This window comes from Ostrea edulis, chromosome 3 (assembly GCF_947568905.1).
Source record: "Ostrea edulis chromosome 3, xbOstEdul1.1, whole genome shotgun sequence".
Lineage (NCBI taxonomy): Eukaryota > Metazoa > Mollusca > Bivalvia > Ostreida > Ostreidae > Ostrea > Ostrea edulis.
Window position 1 is genome coordinate 95,470,440 of NC_079166.1, and position 14,673 is coordinate 95,485,112.

Consider the following 14,673-nt stretch of genomic DNA (forward strand, 5'->3'; position numbering starts at 1 on the left):
TATATGGTTATAATTCTAACCTGAAATAAAAAAATAAAAATAAGCGTTGTATATACTTTCTATCAAAGGGAAGTAAGTTCTAGCGTGAATTCCGCTCATGCCATGGTCGCGTCAAAACGTAAAACGCCTCACTGACATGACTGTAGCTGCAATAATGTAGCCCTCTCTGATTTTTTTTTTTTTTTTAGGGAGGGCTACAACTCCTTAGGATCTCCATAATGGTGCAAATGCGGGAGTGATTCACTCCCGCAACATTTGCGCTCATTCTAAACATTTCCTGACTTTCTTTACGTAAATAAAATGATATTCTATGTTTCTTAGTCAATATATAAATTTACAACCTGCAACTTAAGATTTGTGAGGCTCTATTCTACCGTTTTCAACAATTTCGATCAATTCCAATTTCTCGATTCATATTTGTGCGCCATGTTTGATGTAATGAAGTATAAACTTTCGATTGTCAAATCATTTGCATATACCATATAAGGTAGTATTTACATCAATGGACAAGTATGGAGGCGAAAGCTATTTCGTCGGTATTGAAAAGGTCTGAATTTAATATCAAGTTAAAAACCGAACAGCAGAGTGTAAATTTTTTCTGCAGCAATATGATTTTCCTTTCTTTGTCGAAGTGGCTCGAGTAACTACATTTTCGCGCTGATTGTCAATGTTTAGGTTTTTCATTAGATCCACCTACGAGATCTCGCGATAACAAGCATAGCGGAGCAGACGAAGAATTTTGCATGCTGTGAATTATAATTAATGAAAAACACCTTTATTAGACATGCCCGAGCACAAAGTTGGTACTCCTTTTGGTGTAAACAACATTTGGGACTAATACACAGAGTTTATTATCGGTTATTCATAAAATTATTTTGCACCATTACGGAAATCCTATGGAATTGTAGCCCTATCCCGAAAACGTCAGAATTAAAAAAATTGGATAGGGCTACATTATTGCAGCTAACATGACTGATGCGCCTAAGCGCCGAGCATGTGCACGAAGCAACATAAAACAAATAAACAAAACATTCCATTGTAGTACAATGCCATCTTACAGAAGACACAAAAAATGAAAAACAAGTAATATGTATAACATCTTTTAATTTGATCTATTTTTTTATACACTGTAAATACTCATTCCGTCCAGAAGACACGAGCAACATCTATAGAATGATTATACACAGGTATGCTTGATGATCGTTATAAAGCACCATATCAGTCAAATAATTCTGATTTATTGGAATTGAAGGAGCCCGAGAATTCCAACAAGTAATGTGTATATCAATCTTTTCACTGTGGATAATTTTCCTATTTCGAAATTTATTCTCTGGCAGTAATTACCATGAGACGATGTCACAGGAACGTTCACGTATGTATAGAAGTACTTATAAGAGATGCATATTACATCATGGTGGTACATTGAAATAAATTGTTACTTTTCTATTAAAATATAAATTATCAATTAACTCAAGATGGATTGCCCTGGATTCAGCTCAACACGAACACAAAATACACATAAAGTAGGGGATACACCTTCAACTACATACCCCGTTTGTGAATTTGACATCCGAGTTGCACAGAGAGGAGACAGTGTGCTTTGTTTCAACACACTTTAATAAAAACCAGAATGAGATAGGTACGTGAATCAACTAAATCCGTAATGGTAGTTTGTTGTGTTTAATGTCTACAGATCAATGAGTTCCCAAATCAGGAAGGGACCACATACAGGTACTAAATCTATGTTCCGTGAAACTGACGCCTAATGTACTGTATTCTAGCTTCTGTTGCTTTCTGTATTGTATGGAATGGTCTCTGTCTGAGTGATTCTTGATAAGACTGTAATGCCCCGTGTAAGTCCCCCACAACGTGTTGACAGATCCCCAGTATCTGCCACGAGAGGTCTCTAATGTGTAAAGGTACATATCTGCCATCATCGTATATCAGCAGGGTCTGTAGATCCGTGAGTGACTGTAGATACTGGGATCTGTTACTCAGTCTGTAGTTACACAACACAGACAACATGTCAGTCAACACAAAAGGTGAAATGATTAAAACCAATGTACCATTTTGTTTACTGACTTCTTGTTCTAGAATTAATTCTTTAATGATATGGAGATCAGGGTTTAATGTGACGTCATTTACCCAGGCTGTTTTCATTTTTCTAGACAGAGACAGCCTGCCTACAGCTTCATTATCTACTACACCGTTATACATGATGTAGGGCTGTGATAGTCTTTGTTTTGTGAGATAAGTAACATGAAGTCCGTCATTATATCTACCCATTCTATAGTAATACAGAGCTAGATACAATGACCCATTCTATAGTAATACAGAGCTAGATACAGTGACCCATTCTATAGTAATACAGAGCTAGATACAGTGACCCATTCTATAGTAATACAGAGCTAGATACAGTGACCCATTCTATAGTAATACAGAGCTAGATACAGTGACCCATTCTATAGTAATACAGAGCTAGATACAGTGACCCATTCTATAGTAATACAGAGCTAGATACAGTGACCCATTCTATAGTAATACAGAGCTAGATACAGTGACCCATTCTATAGTAATACAGAGCTAGATACGGTGACCCATTCTATAGTAATACAGAGCTAGATACGGTGACCCATTCTATAGTAATACAGAGCTAGATACAGTGACTGGGTTACACTACCTACACGTGCTACCAGTTTCAACATATTACACACCGTCTTGTCTAATGTGTACACTTGTCTATGTGTGCAGCATGTATCATTGTTTACCATAACAAAGGCCGTCTGAGTGAGAACCCCTGCTGTAGCATACTGTAATGTTAATGTTTGGTATGGTGAGAGAGATAACCGTGATAATTTATCTATTGATTTCAGCAGCAGAAGACAGTGAGTGAATTCTTTCCAGGGAAAGGGGAGTGAAAATATCTCCCTTTGGACAACAAGATCTATCGCCTCGACAGCGTTATAATGTCCTTCAGCCGAGTGTAAAACAAAGGACGGACTACTGAGGGCTGGTAGTAGGATCGATCTGAGGGTTTTACTGTGTAGCAGACAGGACACGCCCATTCTGTAATACTGATAAAGTTGTTCCAGTAAAGATGTGCGGGCGTGACCTACAACTTTGTTTAGGAACATATTGTTCTGTGGAATGAAAAAGTTCGGGAACTCACCGCGATAAACACAGTGAATGAGATACTTGAAACACGTCCAGAAACAGTTCAGTAAATCTTGGGGACACCATCTGATACACCCCGCCTGTATAATCCAGAACATTGTAGTTTTCATGAAATACGAACACAATAATGGCTCTTCTACATTGTAACTAATGACCTCCTTTAGAAATATTTTCAGAAGTCCGTAACATAAAAATTGGGTGTGGTTCATGGCGTAAACTAGTTTTTGTTCAGCTTGAGAAAATGACAATCTCCATTCTAATTGGTTTTCACTAGAGAGAATTTTACTTCCTATAGGCACACAGTGACAACCATTGTTTACAATATCTGTAAGGACACGTACTGGAGGCCAAGTATGCCTGAGACATCTGTCAATCCAGGGTCGTGTTAATGCAGGCCAGTGTATGCTGGCAAAACAGTGAGCGTAATCGGCTTCAATGGATGCAATAGTAGAAGTAGTACAAGGGCCATGAGGAGTGAAAATCTGGTGAGGTGAAATATTATTACTGAAATCGACCGATCGCTGTTGGAACTGTGAACTTGATATATAAACTCTGTCATTGAGTAGGACGAGAGATGAACTGATGTTGGGATTTGACGTTGGTGTTAGGAGCTGCAATCTGACAAATCCAGGAGGTGTATCCATACTGTCCATTAGGATAATGGTATTTCCTGATGCAGTATAAAACGAGGACTGAGATATATCGGATATCAATTTGTAATGACAGCCCCAGAACATGCGGTCCCTGTCAGATGATTTAAACCTGAACCCCTCCCTATAACTACCACTCATCATCAGTCTCTCTCCTCTGTATATCTGTAGAGGTGTCTCTATCATTTCCTCCATGTCCAACACGTCCCTTCTGATGGTCACTTCTTTCGGTGTCCCCATCTCCCAACATAGACCCACGTAGAGGACTTCTGACACACGGGGAATGTGATCCATTCTGTAAGTAGGGATACATGTAATCTTTTTATGCATTTTAGGCACGTAACAACTACAGGGAAGACCCCCTCTTCATTTTTACGTGACAACGTACATTTCCCAGTTATTTTTAAATGCAACGTTATTTTGACATTCAAAGTAAAATGAATTGGCTGATAGCGGCCGGCTCCCTCAAAACAATGGTGAAGACCTCTTTTAAATATGATGCTATACCCCAAGCCTGAATTACAGATATTATATAGTATTGTGTAAATTGACAAAAATATGTTAAACCACGTGATACATAGTAAGTATATCTACAATGCCGAGTGCTAGAATCAAACTCAATTCTGTTATACATATATGATTTACTGATAAGTCGGACCAAAACAAAGTCGGACTATAGCAAAGTCGGATCATAACAAACTCGGACCATAACAAACTCGGACTATACTTATAATTGTGAATGTAAATCGAAATTAACAAATTAACTCATTTAATTTTTCTTTTCTTTTACATTTGGGCGATATTATGAACCTGAAAGTGACAGATTTACCTGTAGGTGTGATATTTACAGGATCCAGCGAGGTGAAGGGGGGGTTGGTTGAAATTTCACAGTTTTTCTGTTTGGGGACTTGTAAGTTTACTCTACTTGGAATTTATTTTGCCAAAGTTAAGCAGAAAAAAGCAACGGTTTCAATATAGAACTCTGAACACAATTTTAGCTTCAAACTCATACTTATTCTAAATCAAAATTATGTACATTCTGCCAGAAACAATTGAACATTTATTTTGGGGGTGTGCTAGTGTTCAGCATTTCTTCAGAGAATTTGAAGGTTATTCAAATATCAATAACAAAAAATAATTTTATGAAATTCAGAAACATATACATATTGCATATAAAAATGATGAAAAGGATATATACATATATACCTTCAGTAGCTTGTTATAAACATTTTGTACAAGTTTCTTTGCAGAATGTATTTACTGTGTTTATATATAAAAAAGAAATGAATAAAAAGAAAAAAAGGTTTTCTGTTAGAATCTATACACTTGCACCCCCACAGTGTGAGACCCCCCCCCCCCCTCCATTGGAAAATTAACCTGGATTCGCCCTTGTGATTGATTGTTTATACGATTGATAAAAAAATAGATTATTATATGCCTAATCTAATATTTACTAGATTACTATATGCGTAAATGATGTTTTAGAATGAGAAATGGCCAACATATGTTTTCAAAATAAATATTTTATTTTCCATGGTATAAAGAACAGTGTGACATTATACAAGACAGTCATAGAGATAAAAAGATATCAGGTTTTCAATCAAGCACATCACAGTATTATACACAAAGTTCAGAGAGTAACACAATGAAATTGGCATATCACACACACGGACACATTCATGGAGTGTATTACTCTATACTGTTACTTCAATAACTTGTGTAGCAAACCAAAGATAAGCAATTATTAGCGTAAATCGGTAGAAAAAGTAAGTAGTAGGTAAAAGTATCTATTAGGAAGATTACATCAAATCTTATAACATGATTTGTCTATATCAACTATGATACATAATGATAAATCTCTGCAATATTTAATGCACTTAATGTTCTTGTGAACAAAATAGCATTAGAACTGGCTACTACATAATCAAAATTTTGATGAATCAACTTGTTTCATACAAACTTGTTTTCTATGGATGAAATTTATCCCTCTTTCAAAACCTAGCGCTTCTAAAGACCTATGTATTAATTATTTGTAATTTGATTATAAACATGTGATGATATACATGTGTAAATAACTTATTTGATATTAAAAATTTATACACTCACCGGTATCGCATATTCTGTGTTGCCAGCAATCGTTTTTCCGGACCAAGGTTGTGTTCTTTTAGGATCAAACACTTTTGCGGATAATTATCTGTTCATTATTAAATTGACCGAGTTATATTCTATTTATCGGTAGTCCGACTTTGTAATAGTCCGACTTTGTTTTGGTCCGACTTTGTTATTGTCCGACTTTGTTTTGGTCCGACTTTGCTATAGTCCGACTTTGTTTTGGTCCGACTTATCTGACAGCGTACATATATTAGTATTGAATGTGATGCAGGTATTAATCAATAAAATAGTACTTACGATGTTATAAGTCATATATCACGATGTTTTAAAGCCTGATAATGATGGCTGAATAATGACTGACTGAAAATTTTCGGAACTTAAAATAGATGTAAGGAAATACCCGTGACATTGTACTTCCCATTTAAAAATCGTTGGACTAATACCTGTATCTATGTATATAGTCGTAAAATTTTCTGAACTATAAATAGGTTTAAAATATCGTGATTTATTAAATGGGAAAGGCTATAAGCCCGTGAACTGATCCGACCGGAAACTCTGTGCACTCAAACACACACAAATTGCATACGTCATACCTTCTACTTTCGTTTTCCTATATATGATGGAAAAACACCAGAATTGCCTAGCTACAGGGCGCCGCCATTGTGGACACCCCAAAGTTGTGCGGAGAAGAAAAGTTGACAGGAGATCTGATTGGTCATTAACAGAAAATCTTTGTGATGGAATTTAATAGTGAAATATAAGTGATAAAAATGACAGGTGACATAACAGAATATGTAGAAAGATACAGAAGTTATAAGGGAAGATCTGAGTGGAGAGGTGATATTTGGATGGACAATTTCATTCAGTGCGGATCTACACTAGTTGTAAACAGGCCAAAATTTGAAGGAAAAACGCAACGGCAAGCCATATATTTTTTGGTGGAATTTTGAAGGGGAGATGATGAACTTTGCTGAATGGTGACTGATTTTTTGAAAATTGGCTTAATAAATAATTGACAGTGATTGGAATTTGTATGGAAGTCTATGGGAAAACATTTGGTGGTGTTTGTCCTATACTGAGGTAGCGAGAACCAGTTTATGAAGTAAGTGTAAGAAAGTAGTGCATTTTTAGCGCCATTTGTCAGTTTTACAATAAAATGGATGCATTTTTTGATAATTTGAAAGAAAAAGTAAATCGTAAAAGTGTACGGGGCCCCCAAGGGGGCACCTGCATCATTTGGAGGGGTAGGATTTCCCCCTCTGGCTATGGGCTACAAACTGTCTACTGGCCAGAGGAGGGAAGAAAGGTGGAAAAGGCCCACAGAGTTGCCCTTATGGCAGATTGGAAACTGACTCGGAGTCAGTTTCCACGTGACAATGTAGAATGTAACCACCTCTGCCATACCAAGCTGTGTGTGAACCCCCAGCATTTGGTAGTGGAGTCCCACTCTATCAACCAGGAGAGGATTCACTGCCAGTTGCAGGGGGTGTGCAGCAAGTCACACATGCCCTGGTGCATTTTATGTAATTATATGTATTTTACATGTAAATTTCATTTCATTTAGCATATTTAGATGGTGGTTTTGAATAGCTGGCTGGAAGGGGGTTTCCCCTACCCCAGAATATAGGGCGTTATTATACATCCCGTCGCACTGAATTCCTATGGTTTTTGAACTTTTGGCCCCCCTCAATTTATTAATATCAACTAATTTCTTACATCTTTTTTTCATATCAGACTTGTTTAAGGTGATTACTTTTTGCATAATGGTGTTGCTTGTTTTTTGTAGAGAAGACTCGGCTGGAGGTGGGGTGTTGGTTGACATGAGGATTTTACGAAGAGAAGAACTGCCAATGGGGGTTTGGCTGAGACCTATTTGTAGGCCATAGTTTATTGCTGCTGCTTTCCTTCCCCTGGAACCGGATTCTACTTCGACATAGAGACTATACATTTTGGACACGTGGGTGCAGGTGTTACATTTAAGCCGTAACCTAGTGCCCAGGCCACGCCTCTCTTCAGAGTCCAAGTCCCAGGTTAGGTCACCATCACAGCCTGGATTGGCCCGCCCATGTTCTTTGAACTCTGCGTTGAACATGCCACATGTCTTTTCCAGATGCAGCAGTCTGTAGGAGTCATTTTCACACCTGTCGGAATCAGTTATGTACCTGATTACTTCCTAACCAGGCAAGTTCATTTTCAGAAATTAGAGTTACTTCCCTTTGACTATACTTGTTCTCAAAGTTGAGTCAAGAGGCTCATCACAGTCCCTAACAACTGTTTTTTGTAACTTTCTCTTCATATGAATGAACAATTATTGTAATGTTGCTATAATTTAGAGAGTTTATTAATTATAAAATTAATTAAGCTAATTAAATTTACAGGATCTTAGGGATACCCCTTATTTCAGCCAATTTGGCCATATGTGGGCCTATTCTGAGAATTAGAAAAAATATTTTTTACTCAAAGAGGTTTTGTTTCATAATTTAAGAAAGTTAGAAGAATTGTAATCGTTACCCTGAGGATTCAGCCTGATTTAAAGTCTCATGGTTTCCTTCCTTTTTCAGGGGTCTTGGCCGAAGCAGTCGGTGGCACCCAGGCCTGAGCATCATTTCCTGCTCCTCACACAGAGAGGGTGGATGCGTCACCAGTTGTAGGGTTTCCCTGTCAACTCTCGTGAATGGTGCAGGTGAGTTTTCTTTTTTTTCATGTAATTTCCCCTTGTTGTGAGGCACATATTTTGGCTTAAAACCATAATTATTCCCTTTTTTGAATTTTCCCATCTTTGAAAACTGACATATAATTCTGCTAGGAATATTCTGTCTGAAGTGAAATTCACTTGTGATGTGCTTTTTCCAGTGCTCTATCAGCATCATGTCAAGTTTAAGTGATATTGTGTAATAATTTATTATCATGATAGGAATTAGCAAGCAACCCTCACTGCAAAATGTATCTGAGTTAAAGAGGGTAGTGACAGTTTTACTGTTACAGCGAAACAACACTACTAGATCAGATTACCCCTCATATGTTTTAATAACCTTCTATTAATTGGCTGTCAGCAGCTTAGTGAATTCATTCTGAATTGGAAAAGTAAATGCATTTTGAAAGCATTTTTCCTTGATAAATTAAGATTTTTTGGCCATTTTTTCAAAAACCGGGTAGAATGTACCCTGAATATGTAAATTACATGTGAATCCTCACATCCTCTTGAAAACATAAAAAATAAGACAATAAGACTGTTATTTACATTTTTTACTTCAATAAGCACTGTAAAAAGTCATTATAAAGTTGACATTCAACACAGCTTCATATCACAGTTGAGTTCATCATGTGTGAGGGGTTACATTATATAGATAGTCATAATTTACATGTTTTTTCATGTAATTTTTTCATGTTACATATTTTACATGTACTATGTGCATGTTATCTAAAAATGTCAAATTGGCCACTTTTTCACTTTGTTTTCCATTTGGTTATACTGAGGTAGCGAGAACCAGTTTATGAAGTAAGTGTAAGAAAGTAGTGCATTTTTAGCGCCATTTGTCAGTTTTACAATAAAATGGATGCATTTTTTGATAATTTGAAAGAAAAAGTAAATCGTAAAAGTGTACGGGGCCCCCAAGGGGGCACCTGCATCATTTGGAGGGGTAGGATTTCCCCCTCTGGCTATGGGCTACAAACTGTCTACTGGCCAGAGGAGGGAAGAAAGGTGGAAAAGGCCCACAGAGTTGCCCTTATGGCAGATTGGAAACTGACTCGGAGTCAGTTTCCACGTGACAATGTAGAATGTAACCACCTCTGCCATACCAAGCTGTGTGTGAACCCCCAGCATTTGGTAGTGGAGTCCCACTCTATCAACCAGGAGAGGATTCACTGCCAGTTGCAGGGGGTGTGCAGCAAGTCACACATGCCCTGGTGCATTTTATGTAATTATATGTATTTTACATGTAAATTTCATTTCATTTAGCATATTTAGATGGTGGTTTTGAATAGCTGGCTGGAAGGGGGTTTCCCCTACCCCAGAATATAGGGCGTTATTATACATCCCGTCGCACTGAATTCCTATGGTTTTTGAACTTTTGGCCCCCCCTCAATTTATTAATATCAACTAATTTCTTACATCTTTTTTTCATATCAGACTTGTTTAAGGTGATTACTTTTTGCATAATGGTGTTGCTTGTTTTTTGTAGAGAAGACTCGGCTGGAGGTGGGGTGTTGGTTGACATGAGGATTTTACGAAGAGAAGAACTGCCAATGGGGGTTTGGCTGAGACCTATTTGTAGGCCATAGTTTATTGCTGCTGCTTTCCTTCCCCTGGAACCGGATTCTACTTCGACATAGAGACTATACATTTTGGACACGTGGGTGCAGGTGTTACATTTAAGCCGTAACCTAGTGCCCAGGCCACGCCTCTCTTCAGAGTCCAAGTCCCAGGTTAGGTCACCATCACAGCCTGGATTGGCCCGCCCATGTTCTTTGAACTCTGCGTTGAACATGCCACATGTCTTTTCCAGATGCAGCAGTCTGTAGGAGTCATTTTCACACCTGTCGGAATCAGTTATGTACCTGATTACTTCCTAACCAGGCAAGTTCATTTTCAGAAATTAGAGTTACTTCCCTTTGACTATACTTGTTCTCAAAGTTGAGTCAAGAGGCTCATCACAGTCCCTAACAACTGTTTTTTGTAACTTTCTCTTCATATGAATGAACAATTATTGTAATGTTGCTATAATTTAGAGAGTTTATTAATTATAAAATTAATTAAGCTAATTAAATTTACAGGATCTTAGGGATACCCCTTATTTCAGCCAATTTGGCCATATGTGGGCCTATTCTGAGAATTAGAAAAAATATTTTTTACTCAAAGAGGTTTTGTTTCATAATTTAAGAAAGTTAGAAGAATTGTAATCGTTACCCTGAGGATTCAGCCTGATTTAAAGTCTCATGGTTTCCTTCCTTTTTCAGGGGTCTTGGCCGAAGCAGTCGGTGGCACCCAGGCCTGAGCATCATTTCCTGCTCCTCACACAGAGAGGGTGGATGCGTCACCAGTTGTAGGGTTTCCCTGTCAACTCTCGTGAATGGTGCAGGTGAGTTTTCTTTTTTTTCATGTAATTTCCCCTTGTTGTGAGGCACATATTTTGGCTTAAAACCATAATTATTCCCTTTTTTGAATTTTCCCATCTTTGAAAACTGACATATAATTCTGCTAGGAATATTCTGTCTGAAGTGAAATTCACTTGTGATGTGCTTTTTCCAGTGCTCTATCAGCATCATGTCAAGTTTAAGTGATATTGTGTAATAATTTATTATCATGATAGGAATTAGCAAGCAACCCTCACTGCAAAATGTATCTGAGTTAAAGAGGGTAGTGACAGTTTTACTGTTACAGCGAAACAACACTACTAGATCAGATTACCCCTCATATGTTTTAATAACCTTCTATTAATTGGCTGTCAGCAGCTTAGTGAATTCATTCTGAATTGGAAAAGTAAATGCATTTTGAAAGCATTTTTCCTTGATAAATTAAGATTTTTTGGCCATTTTTTCAAAAACCGGGTAGAATGTACCCTGAATATGTAAATTACATGTGAATCCTCACATCCTCTTGAAAACATAAAAAATAAGACAATAAGACTGTTATTTACATTTCTTACTTCAATAAGCACTGTAAAAGTCATTATAAAGTTGACATTCAACACAGCTTCATATCACAGTTGAGTTCATCATGTGTGAGGGGTTACATTATATAGATAGTCATAATTTACATGTTTTTTCATGTAATTTTTTCATGTTACATATTTTACATGTACTATGTGCATGTTATCTAAAAATGTCAAATTGGCCACTTTTTCACTTTGTTTTCCATTTGGTTATAGGAAAAACACCAGAATTGCCTAGCTACAGGGCGCCGCCATTGTGGACACCCAAAGTTGTGCGGAGAAGAAAAGTTGACAGGAGATCTGATTGGTCATTAACAGAAAATCTTTGTGATGGAATTTAATAGTGAAATATAAGTGATAAAAATGACAGGTGACATAACAGAATATGTAGAAAGATACAGAAGTTATAAGGGAAGATCTGAGTGGAGAGGTGATATTTGGATGGACAATTTCATTCAGTGCGGATCTACACTAGTTGTAAACAGGCCAAAATTTGAAGGAAAAACGCAACGGCAAGCCATATATTTTTTGGTGGAATTTTGAAGGGGAGATGATGAACTTTGCTGAATGGTGACTGATTTTTTGAAAATTGGCTTAATAAATAATTGACAGTGATTGGAATTTGTATGGAAGTCTATGGGAAAACATTTGGTGGTGTTTGTCCTGATGCTGTACTCTGTTCACGGGCCTAATTCTAACACGAATTAAAATGTGATCCAGTTTCCGGGCCTGACTTTAATACTAATTAGGATAAGATTCAGTTCACGGGCCTCTAATTAGGATATGATCCAGTTCACGGGCCTGACTCTAACACTAATTAGGATGTGATTGAGTTCACGGGATTGCTTCTAACACTAATTAGGATGTGATCCAGTTCACGGGCCCGACTCTAACACTAATTAGGATGTGATCGAGTTCACGGACCCAATTCTAACACTAATTAGGATGTGATTGAGTTCACGGGCCTGATTTTAACACTAATTAGGATATGATCCAGTTCACGGACCTCATTCTAACACTAATTAAGATGTGATTCAGTTCACGGGCCTCTAATTAGGATATGATCCATTTCACGGGCCTGACTCTCACACTAATTAGGATGTGTTTGAGTTCACGGGCCTGATTCTAACACTAATTAGGATGTGATCCAGTTCACGGGCCCGACTCTAACACTAATTAGGATGTGATCGAGTTCACGGGCCTTATTCTAACACTAATTAGGATATGATCATGTTCACGGACCTCATTCTACCACTAATTAAGATGTGATTCAGTTAACAGGTCTCTAATTAGGATATGATCCAGTTCACGGGCCTGACTCTAACACTAATTAAGATGTGATTCAGTTCACGGGCCTGACTCTAACACTAATTAGGATGTGATTGAGTTCACGGGCCTGATTCTAACACTAATTAGGATATGATCCAGTTCACGGGCCTGATTCTAATGCTAATTAGGATATGATCCAGTTCACGGGCCTGATTCTAACACTAATTAGGATATGATCCAGTTCACGGGCCTAATTCTAACACTAATTATGTTATGATCCAGTTCACGGGGCTAATTCTAACACTAATTAAGATGTGATTCACTTCACGGGCCTCTAATTAGGATATGATTCAGTTCACGGGCCTGACTCTAACACTAATTAGGATGTGATTGAGTTCACGGGCCTGATTCTAACACTAATTAGAATATGATCCAGTTCACGGGCCTAATTCTAACACTGATTAAGATGTGATTCAGCTCACGGGCTTAATTCTAACACTAATTAGGATATGATCCACTTCACGGGCCTGATTCTAATACTAATTAGGATATGATCCAGTTCACGGGCTTGATTCTAACACTAATTAGGATATGGTCCAGCTCACGGGCCTGATTCTAACACTAATTAGGATGTGATTGAGTTCACGGGCCTGACTCTAACACTAATTAGGATGTGATTGAGTTCACGGGTCTGATTCTAACACTAATTAGGATATGATCCAGTTCACGGGCCTCATTCTAACACTGATTAAGATGTGATTCAGTTCACGGGCCTAATTCTAACACTAATTAAGATGTGATTCAGTTCACGGGCTTCTAATTAGGATATGATTCAGTTCACGGGCCTGACTCTAACACTAATTAGGATGTGATTTGAGTTCACGGGCCTGATTCTAACACTAATTAGGATATGATCCAGTTCATTGGCCTGATACTAATGCTAATTAGGATAAAATCCAGTTCACGGGCCTGATTCTAACACTAATTAGGATATGATCCAGTTCACAGGCCTAATTCTAACACTAATTATGATATGATCCAGTTCACGGGGCTAATTCTAACACTAATTAAGATGTGATTCACTTCACGGGCCTCTAATTAGGATATGATTCAGTTCACGGGCCTGACTAACACTAATTAGGATGTGATTGGGTTCACGGGCCTGATTCTAACACTAATTAGGATATGATCCAGTTCACGGGCCTAATTCTAACACTGATTAAGATGTGATTCAGTTCACGGGCCTCTAATTAGGATGTGATTGGGTTCACGGGCCTGATTCTAACACTAATTAGGATGTGATTGAGTTCACGGGCCTGATTCTAATGCTAATTAGGATATGATCCAGTTCACGGGCTTGATTCTAACACTAATTAGGATATGGTCCAGCTCACGGGCCTGATTCTAACACTAATTAGGATGTGATTGAGTTCACGGGCCTGATTCTAACACTAATTAGGATATGATCCAGTTCACGGGCCTAATTCTAACACTGATTAAGATGTGATTCAGTTCACGGGTCTCTAATTAAGATATGATCCAGTTCACGGGCCTGACTCTAACACTAATTAGGATGTGATTGAGTTTACAGGCCTAATTCTAACACTAATTAGGATATGATCCAGTTCACGGGCCTAATTCTAACACTAATTAAGATGTGATTCTGTTCACGGGCCTCTAATTAGGATATGATTCAGTTCACGGGCCTGACTCTAACACTAATTAGGATGTGATTGAGTTCACGGGCCTGATTCTAACACTAATTAGGATGTGATTGAGTTCACGGGCCTGATTCTAATGCTAATTAGGATATG

At 37.8% G+C, this 14,673-nt stretch overlaps 2 protein-coding genes across 3 annotated transcripts; one reads left to right on the forward strand and one right to left on the reverse strand.

Moving 5' to 3' along the window:
* Nucleotides 1-1,086: 1,086 nt before the first annotated feature.
* Nucleotides 1,087-6,361, reverse strand: LOC125674377 (uncharacterized). Of its 2 annotated transcripts, none has more exons than XM_056159570.1 (2): nt 6,234-6,361; nt 1,087-4,119 (listed from the first exon to the last, which is right to left on the reverse strand). In XM_056159570.1, the coding sequence occupies exon 2, from the start codon at nt 4,116-4,118 to the stop codon at nt 2,619-2,621; it is 1,500 nt and encodes a 499-aa protein (XP_056015545.1). In that variant the 5' UTR covers nt 4,119; nt 6,234-6,361; the 3' UTR covers nt 1,087-2,618. The 2 variants fall into 2 exon arrangements, with proteins under 2 accessions (XP_056015545.1, XP_056015544.1); XM_056159569.1 differs by having other exon boundaries at nt 5,931-6,319.
* Nucleotides 6,362-9,151: 2,790 nt separating this feature from the next.
* On the forward strand, nt 9,152-12,206 carry LOC125675689 (uncharacterized). The gene is made up of 3 exons (XM_056159571.1): nt 9,152-10,515; nt 10,896-11,017; nt 11,807-12,206. Exons 1-3 carry the CDS (start codon nt 10,400-10,402, stop codon nt 11,929-11,931), a joined length of 363 nt encoding a protein of 120 aa, XP_056015546.1. The 5' UTR covers nt 9,152-10,399; the 3' UTR covers nt 11,932-12,206.
* Nucleotides 12,207-14,673: the final 2,467 nt, after the last annotated feature.

Bases quoted from the DNA above. Each gene is read 5' to 3' on its own strand.
- LOC125675689 (XM_056159571.1), top strand. From the start codon at position 10,400: ATGTTCTTTGAACTCTGCGTTGAACATGCCACATGTCTTTTCCAGATG. The intron at 10,516-10,895 runs GCAAGTTCATTT...TTCCTTTTTCAG, and splicing joins CCTGATTACTTCCTAACCAG to GGGTCTTGGCCGAAGCAGTC. The intron at 11,018-11,806 runs GTGAGTTTTCTT...ATTTGGTTATAG, and splicing joins AACTCTCGTGAATGGTGCAG to GAAAAACACCAGAATTGCCT.